Below are 20,424 nucleotides of genomic sequence, written 5' to 3' on the forward strand. Positions count from 1 at the left end.
TGTCAGACGTTTACTACCGATTATTCACGTCTGGATCGAACTTAAACGCCACCATCCGATAGGCATGACCAGGGCTAGGACCTAGAACCTCTGCATCAAATTCCAAGCTGATTAATCTCTCCAAGCTTTTCCCTGAAAAAATAATAATAGTAATACAAAATGGTTGTGTCTTTGTTAAAGCACACACCGTCCACAGACACTCATGGCGCTACACCAGCAACGGATCCTTTGAATATTATATAATAGTACAAATGTAAACGAATTCAACTTACAGATCTAAAATTACCACAAATACAACGCGGTAGAAAATGCAAAAAATGTATATATACAGTTTTGCGTCACCCGCTCGCACTCGCTCACACACAGACTTTTGAAAAGGTTAATGCCCCCCCCCCCCAAAAAAAAAAAAAAAAAAAAAAAAAAAAGATAACAATGATTTTTAACCCTGCCTGTAAAATTGAAAGATCTATCATAAATGCGAAAAAGTGATAAATTTTAGCAGTCCATATAAAAGTTCCCTCTTTCCTCGGTGAACTATAAATACAGTCAGAAATCATATTAACACATTGCAATTTGTAACTGAGCCCCTCCCTCCACCCAGGTCGTAAATCACTTTCATACGTTATTTCGTCGCGCACGTACATCAACAACAACGATTTTGAATTTTGAACTGTTATACAAATATACGTGACATTATATTTACTGAATCATTCCTGGCAGATTCGTCGTGTTCGTGTTGCATTTCTAAGCCATTCTCCTAGCTACCAGCATTCGCTACGGTGTAAAAGGTAAGTTTTATTTTGAAACAATGCTTTTGGAAATGAAATTGATGATTCTACCTTTACCATATATGTCGATGCTTAATGCATAGAATAAGCAAATGTAATTTTTGCCGTCGCGTCGTTTTAGACCCTTTTTTATTAGAACAACTATGATTCAGCTCATATAAATGGTCTACGGCATTAACAAATAACAAAATTTCCTTTTGAAAGTGTACAACTCAACCAAGGTATGTGTTGATTCCTCATGGAAAATGTAAAATCGTCATCATAGCTATCTATGATTTCTACTTATTAAGATCTTGAAAAGATGAAATATCAAATAATTGAAAACATAAGAAGAAGTGAACTTTCGAAGTTGTGAAGTTCACCATTTGCCTGCAGGCTGTGAAAATGAAAGATGAAATTTCTAAGAACTTAAATAACCTCTTATTTGCCATCGGATTTCAAGACGTTTTCAACACTATGCTTGTCGGGTTGTTTATATGATATTTGTTCAAATCAACATCCTGATAGGGTTCTCTCAGGGAGGAAATGCCTATATACACTGTTAGAAAACAGAAGGTTTTACAAAAGAAAAACATATTTAAAAAACCCCAGATATTACAGAAAGAAAAACCAAATCAATCTGTAAATTGTTTTAACGGGAAATATTTTCTACAATTTTTGTACAAACAGGTCTCTTTAAAAACAGTGGGAAACATTTTTATTACAATAAAATTTGTAAGGTTACATACATCAAATACCAATTTTCTGTAATCTTGCCCAAATGCGTGGTAGATTACACAGTACAGTAAGATTGCAGGTGTTCTCGAGACACTGCTGCAGGAATTTTAGTTCTGTTAAGTAGAAATTTTCTAACAGTGTACTCTCCTGCCCATAACGCAAAGTTTTTTTGTTTTTTTTTGGGGGGGGGGGGGAATTACAGAGAAACAAAATGATAACTTTGATTGTTATTATAAAAGGATATTGTATCGGATATTCGGAATTGAATGTCTGATCTACTTTGAAAAGATCGTTTCGGAAATAAAGAGGTTTGGATGCAAAATAGGTGGTGTGGAAAGAGAGAGGGGGGGGGGAGCGAGGGGAGAGAGTGAAAGCGATAAAAAAATAGAGGGAGGAAAGGGAGAGTGAAACGACAACAAAAGAGTGCGACTCGCATGTAACTCCAATAGCTCAGTTTAGTCTTGAAATATACTTCTGTTTGTTTTGATACTTGACCATAAATTACCTTCATCATGATTTTAATCTGTCATCAGATAAACGAAGTTAAACATTGATAGAATATGTAATCACAATCAAATTATGTTTATTGAATTAGCCGTCAATAATTATCTTCTTCTACTATGACCCATGCAATGATTGCTCCTATAAAATCAATGTAAATATGATAATACACTACTTTCAAGAATCACAAGGTTCAGATTGATATCTCACACCATTTCGAAATACTGAATCGAAAAATCCCTAAGCACTAAATATGGGAGCCGCAAACATGATGTAACCGGGCGTGAAAATGACGAAAAGAGCATGTAGTTATCGTCGCCTACTACTTTGCCTAACTTAATCTTAACTTATTTTGTTGGCGTTACTTGAGAGGAACATTTTCTAATTTGTACCCTCGTCTTATGTTTGGCCAGTTTAAAAAATAATGTCATATTCTTTATTCAGGCCAACGCAATTACTCTCCATAAAAAAGAAAATGGTAAAAATTGTACCAGAATGTTAACCATAATTCATTATGGTTCATACTGTCACGATTTGAACCACGATTCAAACGTCTTTCTTAATCGTGATGTAATCGTTATGATCTTATCAGATCGTAACAGATCATATCAGATCAGTCGTGGCAATCGTATTGAAAGTAGAATACTTTTCAACAGTTAAAAAATCGCGATCTGTTACGACAGTGGGAACGAGGAATTATCAAGTTGACGTACGATCATGACGGTAGTGGCAGAGGGAATAACTTGCGGTTATTAGCTTGGAGTTCCCACCCCTTTCCAAATAAAAACAGTGCTTGGGAGGAGATCAGTGGGTGGATAATGGAGTAATTATGTCACTCCAAAGAAAATTCAGGTTATTTTTTATCATATGCAAATTCATTTTTCTTCTTTAATGGAAGAAGCGTGCTCACCTGAAATTCAAATTATTGATTTTTTAAAATAAAATCTTATGCAACAGGTCAAAGGTGAAGTAAACTTTAATAACATCTCTATATAGACTTCGTAAAGACTTGATAACTTATACATGTACATGTATGCTCTAAATACCCATAATAATACTATGATGAGGCAATGACCCTATAGACACAAACAAGAAGAAAATATCAACAACAATTCAACAAACATTCTCAAAGCAAAATACTGTGACTTTTGCGAGGCTAGCTCTTCGTCATGTTGAAATGAATACCCAAGTTTACATATTAAACTGATCATCTTTCGTGCCTCATGTGTTGCATACATATTAAATGTTCGATTTCTCTTCTCATTTATCCGTCTAATATCTACAGGTACAAGAGTGTCTCAAAATGCTAAATCTAAGATATAAACATATCATGTGCAACTAGCTTTCGAAAACGCCGAACTTACTCTTTTGAGATCAACGAGTTCATCTAAAAAGAAGCATTATATACTAGGAGAATATGGCTGCCAATACTACCGTCCCACATGCTAGCGTACGCGGCAAATTCAAGGCAAGATATGACCTGCAGAAAATGAGGTTTGAAGTGGAAAGGATAAAAACATTTAAAACATGGAGCAAATCATGTCCGATTCGACCTGCACCTCTTGCGAAAGCTGGCTTTTTCTACGTTGGAATATTTGACTTAGTGGAGTGCTTTTCCTGCAGAGTTCAAGTTGATAAGTGGAAAAAGGGACAAACCGCTAAGGGTCGACATGAAGAGAAGAATTCACTATGTAAGATGGTGAATAATGAGGAGAAGTTAAATATTACGATTGTAATGTGGAATGAAATGAAGAAGTGCCTTCAGTCAAAAAGTGAAACTGATGGGGAAGTGGTAGTGAATCAATCCGATACCAGAAACTTGATCACTCCAGATGATTATGTAGACGCTTACTGTGGAACATCTTTCTCTGGAAGGTTGTCATTAGCTAAATATCCGGAGCATACAGGGGAACTAGATAGACTTGACACCTTCCGTGATAAGTGGTCAGACGAATTCAATTTGCCCTCCTCAGCCCTGAGGTGGCTGGCCAACGCTGGATTTTTCAAAGATGGTATGATAATAAAATAATAGAATATTAAAAACAGGTTTTTTATTAATAAATGAAATAATTAATGATTATTTGCAATTAATTACTTTCGTTTAATGAATTATGGGCGTCACACTAAATTTGAAGGTTTTGGGTTTTTTGCTTTTTTGTTTGTTTTGATTTGTTTGTTACTGTATTTTGGGGGGGTGCCTATAACCTGTCGCCTCTCCAGCTACTTTAAAAACGTTATACCTTGTTATATTGCTATCACTCCTTTCCCCGCTCAGGGACTACTACTTCTACTTTCCGGAAGCATGTATTACAATTACTTTAACTGTTCAACTTTGCAGGTCCTGGTGACAGGGCTAGATGTTTCTATTGCGGTGGTGGTGTTGAATGCTGGGAGGAAGATGATGAACCTTGGTGTGAGCATGCAAGAAACTTCCCTACATGCACATGGCTTCTTGGCATGAAGGGCGAGGACTTCGTCAATGACGTACAGGTGAGTTATGGATCTCAGTCTCTATTGATATTTCGTATTCTCAATTTTGATCGATACCATTGGTTCATTTGAACTTTTATGTAATATATTGTTCGCAGCCCATTGGCTGAATTTGTTAGGTTCTTGATAAAGACGTTCATTATCATTCCCAACTTAAAATGCGTTAAATTAAGTCTATCCCGAATGGTGAATTGTATGTTGCTGGTACATGTATTACATAATGTTTTATAGATTTAAAACCCTCATCTTCGTTATTGGTTTATTTTTGTTTTCTGCTTGTTTGCCTTGCTTCTTGGAGTCTACAGTGATATGTATCTTAATAGTTAATAGACGATTTTCTTAACTATTGTGGGCAATCTCTCCACAATGTTTGTCCATGTGTTAATTTTATGTGGTCTTCTTCATTTATTGAATGTTTTGAAAATTACAAATATATAAATTATCTATCCATGATGCATCAAATTTAGAAATAACCTATGACATGTTTCACAGGATTACTTTAAGAAAAAGAAAACACGCGAGGAAGAGGAAAAGAATTCCGGAGACACTTCAACTGCCTCTTCGCTGAATCACCAGAATGCTCCTGCGTCAGTCCCAAACAAGACAGGTAATGATGCTCATGGTAGGAATGTACGATGTTTAGATGTGTTGCCCCAATTCAATATGCACCCTACACATAGTGCTATTAAGTAACAGAGAAAAGTTTGGTTGATGTATAAAAGGGACATCATTAGAAGGTTGATTTAAATCAAGATTGTTCAAGATTTTATGTATAGTGCACCGTAATTTTATGGTGTTTTAGTGTTAATGCTGATTGTATTCGGATTAAACATAAAAAATACTTCTAACGCATGAGGTTTGTTAAAAATATACAATTTTTCAGGACAAGTGTCTGCTAATGACTTAGTAAAGATGATGGACAGCCCAACCGTGAGAATCATTCTCAAGACTGGATTCGACGCAGCTCTTGTATGCCGCGTCCTCGAGGAGCAACTGCGTCAAACAGGCATCGACTTCTCATCTTCAGACAACTTCATCAAGGCTTTAGAGGCAGAAGAGAAGACCAACCCGAAATCTCCAGTGCCCAATATTGAGATGCAGGTGAACAATATTGAATATATATTGCTTTTGTGGTACAGTTATATTGAAAATATGATAATAATAAATATATTGAAAATAAGAGGAAAAGCAAGAATAACCAAATGAAAAACATAACCAAATAATGAATAATTTACGTCACTCTTACTCCTAGAAACATGAGTAACAAGCTTGCAAATTACGAAATGTCTCATCAAAAGCAAGAAATGGAAGGAAGACAATGTCAAGACTGAGGTTTTTTTCATTTAATTACACAGACTCAAAGGCTTGCTGCCATTCAGATAGACGGTAGTCACAGACAGGATCATTCATATAACACTCGGTCGGATCAAAACGGCTTCGGCACGTCAAGATCTTCAGTTGTTAATCGTGAGTAAAACTTTTTAGGATGGGATGGAGAGTACGGGACGGAAGGTCTATATTTTTTAAGCTTCTGAATATGACGTTTTATCCATTGCATATTTACTATGCCTACGTAGAATGACTTCGAGATAAAATTAGATTAAAAAACCCTTTAATTGGGTCTTCTTTTCAGATCATCGCAAGATTTTGACAATCCGGAAACATATCAATTTTCTAACTTAATGAATAGTTCTATCAATAGTTTTAACTGTTATTGTATCTGTCAGGTGCACCCCTAGGGGTGCAAATTGAACCCTTTTTCATAGTGTGTGGTGATTTATCAGTTAGATAATTATGTAAGACAGCGAAACATTTTGCATTATTCAAAATATTATTAAGAGGTTATCTGCTCGAACTTCTTACAACAAAACTCATCTTCTCGACATTGCAGAACCCTTGCCAACCTCACCAAGGACTGGGTATCCACAGACTACTCGGAATGCATCCTGCTTGATCTGTAGGACGCAAGATGTTGCTACCAAATTGCTTCCATGTAACCATGAAGTGGCTTGTCTTCAATGTACCCGCGTTGCTGTCAAATGCCCATTATGTGGCATTGACATTACCAGCTATCGGCGAATTACTTTTGACGTTTAGTGTCATACGATAGGAAGTTTAAAATATATGTCAATATGGGCATGGTAAGGTTTTTGACAGCAGAGTTGAATCAAATTGAAATAGTAATACATGAACATGTAAATAGAGTCTCATTGCATAAAATTTCACAGAACGTTGAAAATTGAAAACTATTTGTTACTTCAAGTCATAGAGAACACGGCTATTTGAGCACTGACTTTTGCTGGTCAAGTTAGCGGTCAGTTTCCATTTCATGATTTTAATTCAACTTCATAGACCTTCATCAGCAAAGTTTGATAAATTATCGAATGTAGATAATCTACTGCCCCTCGTACAAAACCTACTGCAGTTGAAGTAGAGAGGTTTGATTTGTACACGATCTTTTCTCGTCAATGTCTCGGCCTGCAACCAAGCAAAAATCAAATCCTTAATAAAATCTAAATATAACAGAACTACAAATTATTAGGATTTGTTTGAGACAAGCGTATTAAAAACAACTTGATAATGATCACGCGAAATAATTCAGAAACTGATAAAGCATTCGGGTTATTTGAATTTTGCTACCTTCCATCCATCCACTGGACGTCAAGGCGCAAAAATTTGGTTTAGCAGCTTTAACATCATGATTATGGCGGCTCAAATACAGCCGAGATAGTCAAAAGTACGTTTGCTTTTATTACAGAATGAAAAAATATTACCAAGTAAACAGGTTGCAAAATATGGCATGAATCTTTTCATAAGTACAGTAGTTATCCATCCATTAATATATTGTTTGTTTGTTTATCAGATTTTTTTCAATATTTGATAAGCAATTCATATGAGGCCAAAGTCTTGTTATTATCGATTTAAGACCGATTTAGGGGTAAGTGTCATGTTTGTCTTCGCATACATGTAGATCATAACGCACCTTTGTATCCAGTATATTTGCTGTAAAATCATATGACACCGATCATTAACTTAACAAGCTGCAAATAACAACATGAATATCACGAATGAGTAGACCCGTGACTTCGTTGGTTCATGTATTCTCTTGAATTATGAATATAAATGTGACCAAGATTTATGGTGAAAACATTGAAAAGGGGTCATATTTAACGACAGTATTTGCAAAGTATACCACGCATCTTGTACCAGGGGTTACACGCAACACTTTAGATTAAAAGGCTAACTAACTCACTAATGAACCTGTTCCCTTAATTACTCTCACGTGTTTTATCCACCTTTAAATATTGGATTATTGACAGAGAATATGGAATGAAAATATTAAATTTTCTTTATGTTTTATATACGGCTCCGTATTTTTTTCGTTTAATACTCTCACTATGTTTTCATCGTATTGCATTATACCATTATCTTGTAATGCGCATGTACAAAGAACACTTTGAAATTGTGGATGCAATTAAATAATTCAAAATAAGATTTTAAGTATCATGCGACAAAGTCCTTGTACATTCAAGTCTTTCTTTTAGACCTCATGATGTTGAATTACGATGCGTTTTATAAGATTTTGAGGAGAATATAGCTATTTGGATATATTTTTTGAGACGTGAGTTATTTATTTCAATTTATGATTTCAATCAGATTAAATGTTCCAACTGATTTTAATTAAATGAAATATTTATCTTCTCGTAAATCAAATTTGAAATTCTTGACCGGCATTCATTACAAATCGTCTTAGATTGTTATGTTATTCCATTTAATATCGATTGATTCGCTATCTATTTAATATTGAACTGTTCAAATAAAAAAGTTAATGAGAAGATAATATAAAAGTAACATAATCAACCCAATAATTATGTTTTAGAAATGACTCACATGCAATCTGATTTTTTTTATCGCTCTGGTTTTGTGAATAAATGAAATTATATGTACACAAATTTTGATTTCTCCATTATTTTAGATCAACAGGAATTGTATGATTTCTGAGGGATCTAATGAAGACCCAGCTTAGGTTCATAAAAAAACATTTGTCCATTGTACGGGCTGCGAGAATGCAAGAACATGACCGCAACCAATTAGAGGCGTGCAGCCATACTTCAATGAGCAAAAATGACATTAGACTAAGGTATTATTCAAAAAGAAGCTAAATCCAAGGAAATTAAAATAATAAAAAAATCTTGTAAAAAATTTTGAAATTAAATTTGAAAAAAGAAAATATTAAAATTTCAGGTTATAAATATAAGAAATCGAACATTACTGTTTTTTTCTGAAATATAAATAATACTTTCTCTTCATATAATACCAATGCCCCGTTAAAATCTCTGGAATACCTACAATAAGAAAGGCAGCAATCGTACAATCCTTTATACCAAACTATTGGAGAACCCCGTAGACTTTAGCCCAAGATTTAAGACACAACTCGACAAACTTTATTATATTTGTATCTTTGTACATAGTTCTTATAGTCCTTTGCTTTTTGTATCTGTGTGTATTTACATTTAACAGGGCCCTCTGGGAGAACAGTGTGGGCCACTGATGAGACTACCCTACATAAACAAGACTTGATGGTGATGATGACGATGATAATAATGATAATGATAATAACAATAACAATCCAGGAACAAAGAGTTCCTGGATGATAAAAGCGGGTGTAGACGACGTTAAACTGCATTTTTTGTGTGCAGAGGGAAAACGGGGTAGTAGAAACAAATAAAATACAAAAAAGGAGAAAAAACTTTTTGAAATAAAGAGGGTGTGAATAAACGAACGAAATTTAGCATTGTCGCATCAAATATTGTTGTCATGAGAGTTACGTTTTCGTTGTTTGATTGTTAAAAAGCTCCAGCCAAAACGTTTATCTAGGTGGGTTGGAAAAAATTAGATCATGATCTTGCAGGAAATGAAATATTTGACGTAATGCATCAGAAATAGATTTCGCAATGAGTTGGGTTTCCAAATCCTTGTCGTAGGGGTCATCTGTATTCTGATATCAAGTTCTTGTGATCCAATCACGACCCTACATTACATCACGTGATATCCAATGTAACGGGCGTCAAATATTTACTTTACGCACGGCCCAGAAATTATATCTATAAACAGATATATCGAATCACTCTATACGTTAAGCACTGCGACGCAAATACGCAACAGACATCCATGGTTAAAACGAAGAGACGCTGCAGATTGATAGTAAGTGGCATAATTTTGATTTTTACCATTTTACATCTAAATGTTATTTATGCTTATATTAATGTGTTGTATTTCAATTTACCATGTTTACAAGAAATACGGTGGAACTAACATACTAATAGCATTGGACTGAGTTGGCGCACTAATTGTCTTCCACAATGATATTCCGCACTGCTTTTTTTGCATGTTTCAGTGTGGTCGTGTTTCAATTATGATGTTGCGTTAAGCAAAAATATCACTGGTTAACATTTCATGTATACTGAAAAATCTGAAAGATAATTTAAAGAATGAAAGACAGGATATCGATGATAACAGATGAAGCTGATATACTATAAGAGGATGTAAACAATAATATAAATATTTAAAAAGAGAAAACTCCTTATAGAGAGAGTTGTGAGAGCTCTTATGAAAATATTACAAATAACATATTAATATTTTTATTTTAGATATCGTAAGATTATTTCAGGAATATAAAATGATTTATTATGCGATCAATAATAATGATATTACAAAATAATTAAGATTCCTTAAGGATTAATGCGCCGAAATGACAGACAGTCAAGAGTTATCACATATTATCTCATACATGTAGGCTGGGTATTTCCATTGTGACGTCAAGAAAATTTGCATACAATAGCAATAAATAACGGTGGTCTATAACCAATCAATTCCAAGCTTCATATCGAGCAAACATGTTTACCGTTATCATAAATCATATTTCATGACATCAACAAGGCAAGTCTGCTATGTATCACAGCATGATATTATTTTCACTTTTTCTATTTCATTTAACCAAACGGCAAATACCCAAGGCAGAAGATGAATATCGACTTTTCAAGCAGAGAAAACCGTAATAAACAAGGTATAATATATTATACATCATAATCTAGCATTTCGTGATTTTCGTCTCGTCTCAAATGTTTCAAATAATCAACATTGAGACTTGAGAGGTCATACTTATTTTGATGAATATGAAATTCAATATATTTTTTTCTCAAGAAAAGAACATTTCTTATTGCTTTAATGATTGCGCACCCGCTTCAAAAGAAATAGTCATGGTGTGGTGCTATTATCATAATTACCATAAAAACCATTACCATTACTTTCATTTAAGTCGATCTGATATTAACCTATAGTGCATATAAAAATGAGTTGATTGATATATCTAAACGATTTTATTTCACAGCTGTGATATTTTAAAGTATTATGCCTATATACCTGTATATATATTGATATTCCATAATGTGAATTTTATTTAGGAGCTTGAAATTTTGTTATATTTAGAAAAGTAATCGTTTACACATTATTCCTGAAATCTAAAAAAATGTCAATGTATTCGTGTTTCCTTATGTTACGGAAAATGAGATTTAAAATTGCGCCAAAAAAACAGAAACCGTACAAAATATGGTATTTTAGGATCAAAATAAAGCAATGAAGATTAACATTCATTCATTCTGTGTTCAGCAACAAGAAAAGTTTGAATTAATGATCCCAACGCACTACTTGATTCCGCGTTTAAACGAAGACATCCGTCTTGTATGATAGATACTGAGGAAAATGGATGTCTCCTTTATTCTATTTCCGGGTGAAATTTACAAGTTAAAAGTTATATTATTCATACACCCATCGCTTTACCGTATTCATTAGTAAACATATTAGTTTTGTTTTAATTTAAACAGCATAATGGGAAGGAAACCGCAATCACAAGAAAGTACGGATGGGGAACAAGTCGGAGAGGAGGTAAGAATTTTTTTTATACTAATATATTTTATCGTCATCATTAGTAGTATTAATAGTAATATCATTAATATATTTACAAATATTATAATTGCAATTATTACTATATCATTATTATTGTGATTGGCATCATTATCGTCATGACTATTCTTTGTTTATTATAAGTGTCATTATTATTACTATTATCACAGATTTCGTTATTAATATCGTTATCAATTTTTTTTAATTATCATTTTAGTAGAAGCAGCAGCAGCAATATTAGTAGTAGTAGTATTAATAGAAGTAGAAGTAGTAGTAGTAGTAGTAGTAGTAGTAGTAAGTAGTAGTAGTGAGTAGCAGTCATATTATTGTTGCAATTTCTATTAAGTAATCGTCATTCACTTTTGATTGTTTTTCAGGCGATGTTGGAGGCCCTGGAATTAGCGGTATTGGCCGTACGAGATGGAAGGATGCAAAAGCACGACTACTATTTCAAGTTCTGTACTGCTGATTCCAATGAATATGTTAGTCAAATTACAATTTGTCCTAAAATCATCTAATCCTGAAGATTGATACTGAACGATTATTTGAGGAATCGTACCTTGTTTTTTATACAGTATATGCCTAGCCTTGTGACGTCATACATAGTTTTTTTTTAGTTTACGTCAATTTAAACTCCTACTGAACGATTATTTGAGGAATCGTACCTTGTTTTTTTATACAGTATATGCCTAGCATTGTGAAGTCATATATAGGTTTTTTTTAGTTTACGTCAATTGAAACTCCTGAAATATTAATCGTATTACATAACTATGATTGATTTCTTTATCAGACCATTTCAATTCTGTGTAGCAATCGTAGTCGCTATATGATTACGATAGTTTCGATTCGAATAGTCGCATATTTGTAAAGAATCATTGGTAGTTGGTTGTAATATATCTCTATTTATCTCGAGGAAACATCACTAATCTAAATATGCCATTTTTATTCCTGTTTGAAAGGCTGGAAACTGTGAAAGGAGATCAAATAGGAGTCGGGAACTCAGTAAAGAGGTTAGTAGATTCCTGGTTTCGGATGTTATTTCTTGCAATATTTTCAGAAATTGAAAAAGAAAGTTATACAATTGGTTTCAATAGATCAGCTGTAAAATAAATAACAGTTTTCAAAACGTTCGAGAATGTTTATAAGTTGTAAATATCTAAAGACATATATTTGTGTTTTGTTGAAATATTTTTGAAAAGATGCTGATCACATACATAAACGGGCGTATCATAAAGAAACGGTAGCGGTGTTGTGGCTTAGTGGATAAGTCTCCAGACTTTAAACTGCAAGGCCAGGGTTCAAATCCCACCACAGCACTCGCAACGCGTTTATCTACATTTGCCACTCTCCACCCAGGTGTAGGAAATCCTTGAATGCTTGAGGGTCCGATCAGGATAGCCGTGTTAAAAGCCGGGCTAATAGTATGCAGCGTTTAGAGACAAATGTCATTTGATGTCGCATGCATTATTATCATTATTATCTTTGCTGCATGTTTGGCAGTATGGATCTGTCTGTGTTATTAAAATACCTATATGTTCATTATACAGATGTTTGAGATGGTTGAATCAGCATTTGAAGCAGTTGGAAACGGATCTTTAAAAGAAGAAGACTATTACTTTGAACTCACTACACCTTATTGTCAGTACGAAGTAAGTTGTTAAAATCGCTAATTTACATACATATATCAAGTTACTTCATTTGAATGGAAGTTCATGCCATCTCTTTGTACCATCTAATATTTTTATGTACATACTCGTTCTCTTAAAAAGCAAATTAAAGTATTATGTAAAAAAAAAAAAAAAAAAAATTGACTTGCAAAGTCTGGTATCTCCCGCCCCTTTTTTTCGCCTCTCTATTTCTGTCGTCATCACTGAATTCTTTACTTCTCGAAGAGTCTTGAATTGTAAGTGGGAATGGAGCCTTACAACCCCATATATATTTATTTTCAAAAAGACCCCCAAAGGATATATGATAGAAGGAATAAGGTATTGAGACATATTTTTCATTAAACTATTCGGCACATATCGTACAAATTTACCTCTTGGCTTGTTGAATACAACATTTTTAAAGTGAAATAAAGTGTTTAATTGAATGAAAATGATTTTTTCATTGGCAAATTGGATGCAAATATATGTATAACAGTCCAGCTACATTTATTATCATTATAATACATGTATTCTTCTTTCTTTCTCAGTCTTTCTTTCTATCTTTCTTCTTCGTCTTATTATTATTATCATTATTAATATTATTATTGTTATTATTATTATTATTACTACAATGTTTATTATCTTCGTCCTTTTCATATCAAAACATTGTCCTTTCCAATAGTCAGGCTGCTATCCACATTATGATAAAACTACATATTTGGAGGATCCACAAGGGCCTGAGTCATTCAGAATCTGGGTAAGGGTATTTTTTATTGGCAAAATACGAATAACCGAATCAACAGTAAACAATGAAATATGCATTACATAGCTACGCATCATATAGTCCTGGGTGATTTGAGCGCTCCGTAAGGTATACAAAAAATATAGTTTTGATAGAAAAAACTGAATTATAGGAAGCCAAATGTGTATTGCAATCAATTTACCTAAATCAATACTTAAATTCGCTAACCATTGGCTTTATACACATTTCAAATGTATAATGATACCAGAAAATATTACACTATATTCGCGCGGTACGCCTTCGTCTTGGTCTCATGTCATAGTTTTTAAATAAACCGACTCTATTAATAATTCTCTTGAACTAGTGCACATTGTCTTGTCGTAATTTAACCTCTAACGTTTCAATTTCACATTAACCCTACCCTTCACTTTGAAATGAACTAATAATCAATTGTATCATGAGTATGGAATATTATTATTAGTGCTTATAATGATATGCTATTATATTACTTAATATTGTTGCTAAAGATAATCTCTTTTGAATCTAAATGAAAAAAAAAATCATACAAAACTCTGGCCTGACCAGTAAAATAATTTTTAGTTAAACCCCCTAAAGGCAAACATCACTAAGGGATAATTGCAAAGTAGATATGACTGTGTATCAGTATTAAGATATACTTGCTGAAACGTGTATTAAAACAACATCAGGTTCATTGCATGAAATGCTTGGGATTTTCCCTTTGTAATATGAATAACCACAAACACATATACCATGATGATTATTATACAGGATTACATCTGTCCAGTTGGGTCGCAGATCAAGGACTTTGTGAAAGATGGATTACCGTATCAGCTTACAGGGAAGATGGTAAGGTTATCATATGTAAAATATAAAAACAATATAATCACGATACTGAACATATTAAGATCGGATGTTAACATGTAATTTATGCCATTTTAGATTTGTGCTTATTCACAATATAATTTAATGTAAATTCAAAACAAAATAGATATTAAAAAAGAGGTAACTATGTCATACAAAGGTTATTTTTTTTGTATTATGCAATAAAGTATTATGAAATAATGAAAAATACTTAAAAATATTAATTTTCATATCATATACAAAAGGATTTCAAATTATCATTATACAGAATCGCTTTCATTTATATTATTGCATCATGTTTGGCTATAAAACGTCTATGGTTAGCGTTAACATCCAGATTAACTATCCTTTCCCATTTCTACTTATAAAATTCCTCAGAAGTTGGACAGACCCATGAACGCCATAAGCATCACATTGTCTACATCAAGGTTCTCAATTCGATTGTTTCTGGTACTTTCCGTAATGATGATACACACAACACCATCAAGTGCCAGGGAGGAACCACCCTTGACACTGACTGCCGGGCAAAGTGGCGTCATTCCGTTTGGGTGCAAGAACAAACAACCGTCTGCGCCTAAATACTACACCGTCAAGTTCGAGGACAAAGACCGTCCTTTCTACATAGATGGACATTTTTACCCTGAAGGACTGATGTCATCGGACCAAGCTGAACGATTCAACGTGGAATATGTCGAGAACGACAGTGAAATGTCTATAGAAATTAATATAGCCTCTGTCTCTGTCGAAGACGAGGGGACATACATCGCATTACTCATTGTCCAGGGGGATACATTTGAGTCTCATACCATGAAAAGAGTTGTCTTTATATTCATTCCTCCCAGCCAGGCGCTTTGCTATATAAGGCTCAGTGGAACTTTACTTACACAAAACAGGCCTACGATTCATTGCCATTCTAAACGTGGAACTGGTAATTCCACTCTTAGCTGCTTTCAAAAAGGCGACAAAATTCCGTTTTTTTACAATATTGACGATGAAGAGGGCTATTCTCAGGTAGTTCACAGACGGAATTTTCTGCTCATGGATATAGACAGCCCAGTCTTTTGTTGTTCTCATGACATAAGCGATACTATTACTCAAACGTCATGTAACCAATACAGATTTCCCAACAAATACCCTAACATTAGCACTACTCTCAAACCTCCGAAAATTGCTACAGAAAATGTGCTGATAACAAGCTCAATATCCAAAGTAGATAAAAACATTCCGCCGTACACTGAATATCCTTCATATTCTGGATGTGATCATAATAGTAACCGGTCTGCTCTTGTCATCTCTCTTGCCGTGCTTTTCATTTATGCTTGCATATCGAATCCCCAAAACAACCTCGCAATGAAAATGAAGTTCATGCTTTGTCTCTTTGTATTTTCTTTCAATTCATTTTTACCAAAAATTACCGATTTAGAAAACAAAGTTCGATGCACGTTTTTAATGTCTGCTTTGATTTTTTTTTTCGGTGGGTTTAATGGGATTGCTATTTTTTTTCGAACACTTTAGGTAAATTTACATAATAAGGAGATAATAGTTATGGTTCTGCAATGCACGAACAAAATTTGAAATGGAAAAACCGATTCATTCATAATATATTATCATTTCAACACAACTATCACACGTCTGTATGATCATGATGATACTTAAGTATAACAATGCTAATAATATGAAACATTTATATAGCGCTTAATAAAAAAAAATCTAAGTGCTGCATATATTACCTCGGCTTTAGCACGGCTACACTGATCGGGCGCTTGAGCATTCAAGGAATTCCTTTCTACTGGGAACCCCATTTACTACACCTGGGTGAAGAGTGGCAAATGTAGATGAACGCCTTGCCAAAGGACGCGAGTGTTGCGGTGGGATTTGAACCCCAGACATTGTGGTGCATAGTCTGGAGACTTCTCCATTGAGCCACAACACATATATATACCCATTATCTATATCCAAAGTGTAACTGAATAAAAAATAATAACTCTACTGTAGTTACCTATATACCGTTATAAAGAAATATATACATGGACAGTGATAAAGAAAAAATATCTTACCCAAATACTCTGCAATACTAGTATAGCGCTTGTATCTGCACTTGTACTTTTAGTGTATTTGGTAACTTGTTGTTTTAGCTCTTTGTATATTTTTGAAATTAGGTTTAGTTGGTTTAAAAAGCAAACATCTTTTGAAATTCAGTTTTACGTTGTAGGCTTTATATTTGTTTATTGAACCCAAATGGCGTTTAGCTGAGATGTACATATCAAGAAAATGTGTTTGTTATATAAAAAACAAAATATCTGTACATATGATTACATTGACAAGTCACCCAGTATGTAATTTTTATCATAAAACATTGCAATTAGTTGTGTGAGATATTAGGGGGTTTGCGAATATATATTTTTGTTAATATTATGCAGTTAAAGAATATTGAAAACTGCATTATGAAAGGTTTTGAAATTCAATGAATATTCAATTGCATAGTTTATTTTATTTTCCAAAGGATTTTTCATTATCTAAACTTTGTTATTAATAAATTGTCAGTATCTCAACAAATGGTTTATTTTTAAAGAATATACCAGGGACCCGTCTTACAAAGAGTTGCGCGATCGATCCGATCAACCACAACTATGGACGGCCAGGAACATCAAGATCTAAAATGCAAATTGTTCACAATATTTTCTAGATAAGTTTTATATTCATTCATTCGTCATTCTCTTGAAGAAAATGGTCTGATCCTCTTTGTTAACTAAAGAGATTGTGCAAATTTCCTGCATGAAAAATGGTATTGATGGGTTTCCATACAGTTGAGATTGATTGGATCAATCGCAACTCTTTGTAAGAGAGGACCCAGATCTGACATGGTATGTACATGTACATGCTATGTCTTCATGCGCATTTCGACTCTAAAATTATTCAAGTAAAAACTCACAAATATCATGAACATGTAAGATAGTTAATCTTTGAAGATATTAACAGTCACCGGTTTGCAAAAGCTTTATATCAATTACAGCCTTTTGAAACTAAAGACGTCTTGTTTTGTCTCCAGTGGTAATGAAATTAATTAATATGAAATATAAGAGAGCTGTGAAGAAGAATGGGAGGCGGGTCCAGGATTTTATGGGAACACAAAGTGATGGCCGATTTTATTTGGGAGATATTATCTAAGGCAAGCAAAAAAGAGAATAAAACGAAAATAATATCACTCACAGAGAGTGAATATCTGTTTTAGATAAAAAGTTTAAAAAGAAGTGAAAACACGATATTTGATTATCATAAATAATGTGAGAGAACCTTTAACAAAGGTCTCACTTCCCCAAAATGGGGTTACAAGTACAACAGAGTGCATTTTTAATCACTTTGGTGCTCTGCCCTCCCCCCCTCCCGATTCGCATCTGCAAGGAAGGAAGAAAGTTGAACAAGAGCAACGTCAGCATGCTTGGCAATTTGCCAAGATAATATATCTATGACTCATGTAAAACTTGAATAATGAAATTGATTACTGAACTTCAGTTATCTAGGGTCTAAAATACACCATTGTCTTCCTTATGTCAACACCGTTCGATGTAGTCATGTTATTTTGAAGATGGAAACAATTTTATGAAAGAGTAGACAAGAATAATGGGGTTGAAGAAGAAAACTATTGATAGTTGAAAGAGAAAGAGGGAGAGGGAGTAGCAAAGACAACCCTACACTGAAAAAGAAGAATTGGGTAAAATGGGTACATTCACGTTTGTTGGGTAAAAAGATACCAAATGTTTTGTAAGTTTTACTCAATATTGCGATGAAATTTACCCTTCAAACATGCATCTTGCCTAATATTGGGGAAAAAATACCCAGCAAACATGCATGTTGCCTTTTCTACCCAATATTGGGTAAATATTCTTTGTTTTTAAGATATGCATATAATTCTGATAAAGACAATTGGATACGACAAAAAATAGTTGCAAATGCTGGAGAAATTGAAAGAGAGAAACATAAAAGTTACGTCTCTCTCTCTCTGAGATTGCACTGTTGTGTGTTTTGTAGTGTGAGTGTGTGCAAGCGTGTGCAGTTTTGTGTTGTATGTGGGTGTGTGTGAGCGGTATTTGAACACATGAATAACAAAAAGAAAGAAAAAATAAGAAAAAGTATATAATAACATATTAATATAAAGGTATATACAGTCCCCCTCGATCGACCCCAAATTGGTTTACCAGTCAAAACAAGATTATTATTGATTTTGATAATCAGTTACATATTCAGTTCCAAGCCTGGGAACGCATGCTTATTGTCATTCAAATATTCAAAAATAATAGTACAGACGACATTACAAATAAGGACATAATATTTAACCACAATCATTCGTGACAATAAAGCTTTCCCCGCTATGTTCTCTATGTTTTTCCCCGCACCTAACCCTCTCTGTCTCTCCACCTCTCTTATGTCTACACTTCCTCCTTTTTGCATCGGTAAACCTGGCAAAACTTTAGAAATAAAAAAAATAGCCTGACAAAAAGGAATGTTATAAAAGGATGAATGAGAATAGTGCAGTTTCATTTTGCCCCTGATAAATTGAATGAAAAAATATCTGTCGTTTGATTTCTTTTTAAAAAGCGTTCACGGTACACCTCCAACGAATTCGTTAATAGCATTGTTAGGCCGATGAAGACATAATGGTATGATGAAATGTCAAACCGTGACATGCACTTCTAATTTAATCTATGTACATGCGGGGGCTTTTTGACAATTCATTGCATGGGGGTTTAAGACTGGCCATGTTTTACCTAGAGCTGTCAGCTATTATTTAGTTGAATTCATATTCTGTTCATGATTCGAAAAAGTATTACGAATGTCCCAGTCTTTAGGTAATTCCTATCCTGTTCATGATTTTAAAAAGTGTCACGAATGTCTAGTTTTTAGGTTGGAAAATAAAAAACTTTCAGCTCGCGCTTTGCGGTCGTATTAATGGTTTAGGTAGGTTCGAATCTAGTTCATGATCTCAAAAAATATTCAGAATGTTCAATTTCCAGGTCACAATATTTAAAATATCAACATACTTGGGCTAGCGCTTCGCGCTCGCATTATTTATTGAGGCCTTACATCTTTAGTTAGGAATACCTCCCCTCTTCGAAATATGTACTGTATATAAACAAAAAATATATACATATATACATATGTATATAAATATATATATATATATGAACCCTCAGGGGGAAACAGTCTGTACAACTAAAATCTGAGCAACTCGCTCCACCCTATTACTATACTACATGAAGCTCCTATATGTACATGTAGTTGAGCACTTTTCAGTAACTGCAGTTTCGTATAGTCATTATATATATATATATATATATATATATATATATATATATATATATATATATATATGTATATATATATATATATATATATATATACACACACACACACACACACATATATATATATATATATATATATATATATATATATATATATATATATATATATATATATATATATATGTATGTATGTGTGTGTGTGTGTGTGTGTGTGTGTGTGTGTGTGCGCGCGCGCGGATGTGTGTGTGTTTGTGTGTGTGTTGGGGCGGGGGGAGGGAGGGGGAAGTTTTGGTCTTCAAGGTTTTTTTTTTTAATAACTGATTTCATTGTTTTCTTTAAGATATATATGATTCATGATTTTATTAAGTTAGTGAAAAAAAAGTTGAAAATAT

The 20,424-nt window shown here is 33.7% G+C and overlaps 2 protein-coding genes across 2 annotated transcripts; both read left to right on the forward strand.

The window, feature by feature from the left end:
- Positions 1 to 672: 672 nt before the first annotated feature.
- On the forward strand, positions 673 to 8,666 carry LOC129259684 (baculoviral IAP repeat-containing protein 7-A-like). The gene is made up of 7 exons (XM_064098109.1): positions 673 to 788; positions 3,292 to 4,018; positions 4,345 to 4,496; positions 4,989 to 5,103; positions 5,380 to 5,597; positions 5,852 to 5,963; positions 6,388 to 8,666. Exons 2-7 carry the CDS (start codon positions 3,424 to 3,426, stop codon positions 6,591 to 6,593), a joined length of 1,398 nt encoding a protein of 465 aa, XP_063954179.1. The 5' UTR covers positions 673 to 788; positions 3,292 to 3,423; the 3' UTR covers positions 6,594 to 8,666.
- Positions 8,667 to 9,609: 943 nt separating this feature from the next.
- Positions 9,610 to 18,828, forward strand: LOC129259683 (uncharacterized). The gene is made up of 9 exons (XM_064098110.1): positions 9,610 to 9,701; positions 10,514 to 10,563; positions 11,381 to 11,441; positions 11,837 to 11,941; positions 12,419 to 12,469; positions 13,007 to 13,108; positions 13,788 to 13,862; positions 14,637 to 14,714; positions 15,108 to 18,828. The coding sequence occupies exons 3-9, from the start codon at positions 11,385 to 11,387 to the stop codon at positions 16,242 to 16,244; spliced, it is 1,605 nt and encodes a 534-aa protein (XP_063954180.1). The 5' UTR covers positions 9,610 to 9,701; positions 10,514 to 10,563; positions 11,381 to 11,384; the 3' UTR covers positions 16,245 to 18,828.
- Positions 18,829 to 20,424: the final 1,596 nt, after the last annotated feature.

The sequence above is a fragment of the Lytechinus pictus genome, chromosome 4, assembly GCF_037042905.1.
Source record: "Lytechinus pictus isolate F3 Inbred chromosome 4, Lp3.0, whole genome shotgun sequence".
Lineage (NCBI taxonomy): Eukaryota > Metazoa > Echinodermata > Echinoidea > Temnopleuroida > Toxopneustidae > Lytechinus > Lytechinus pictus.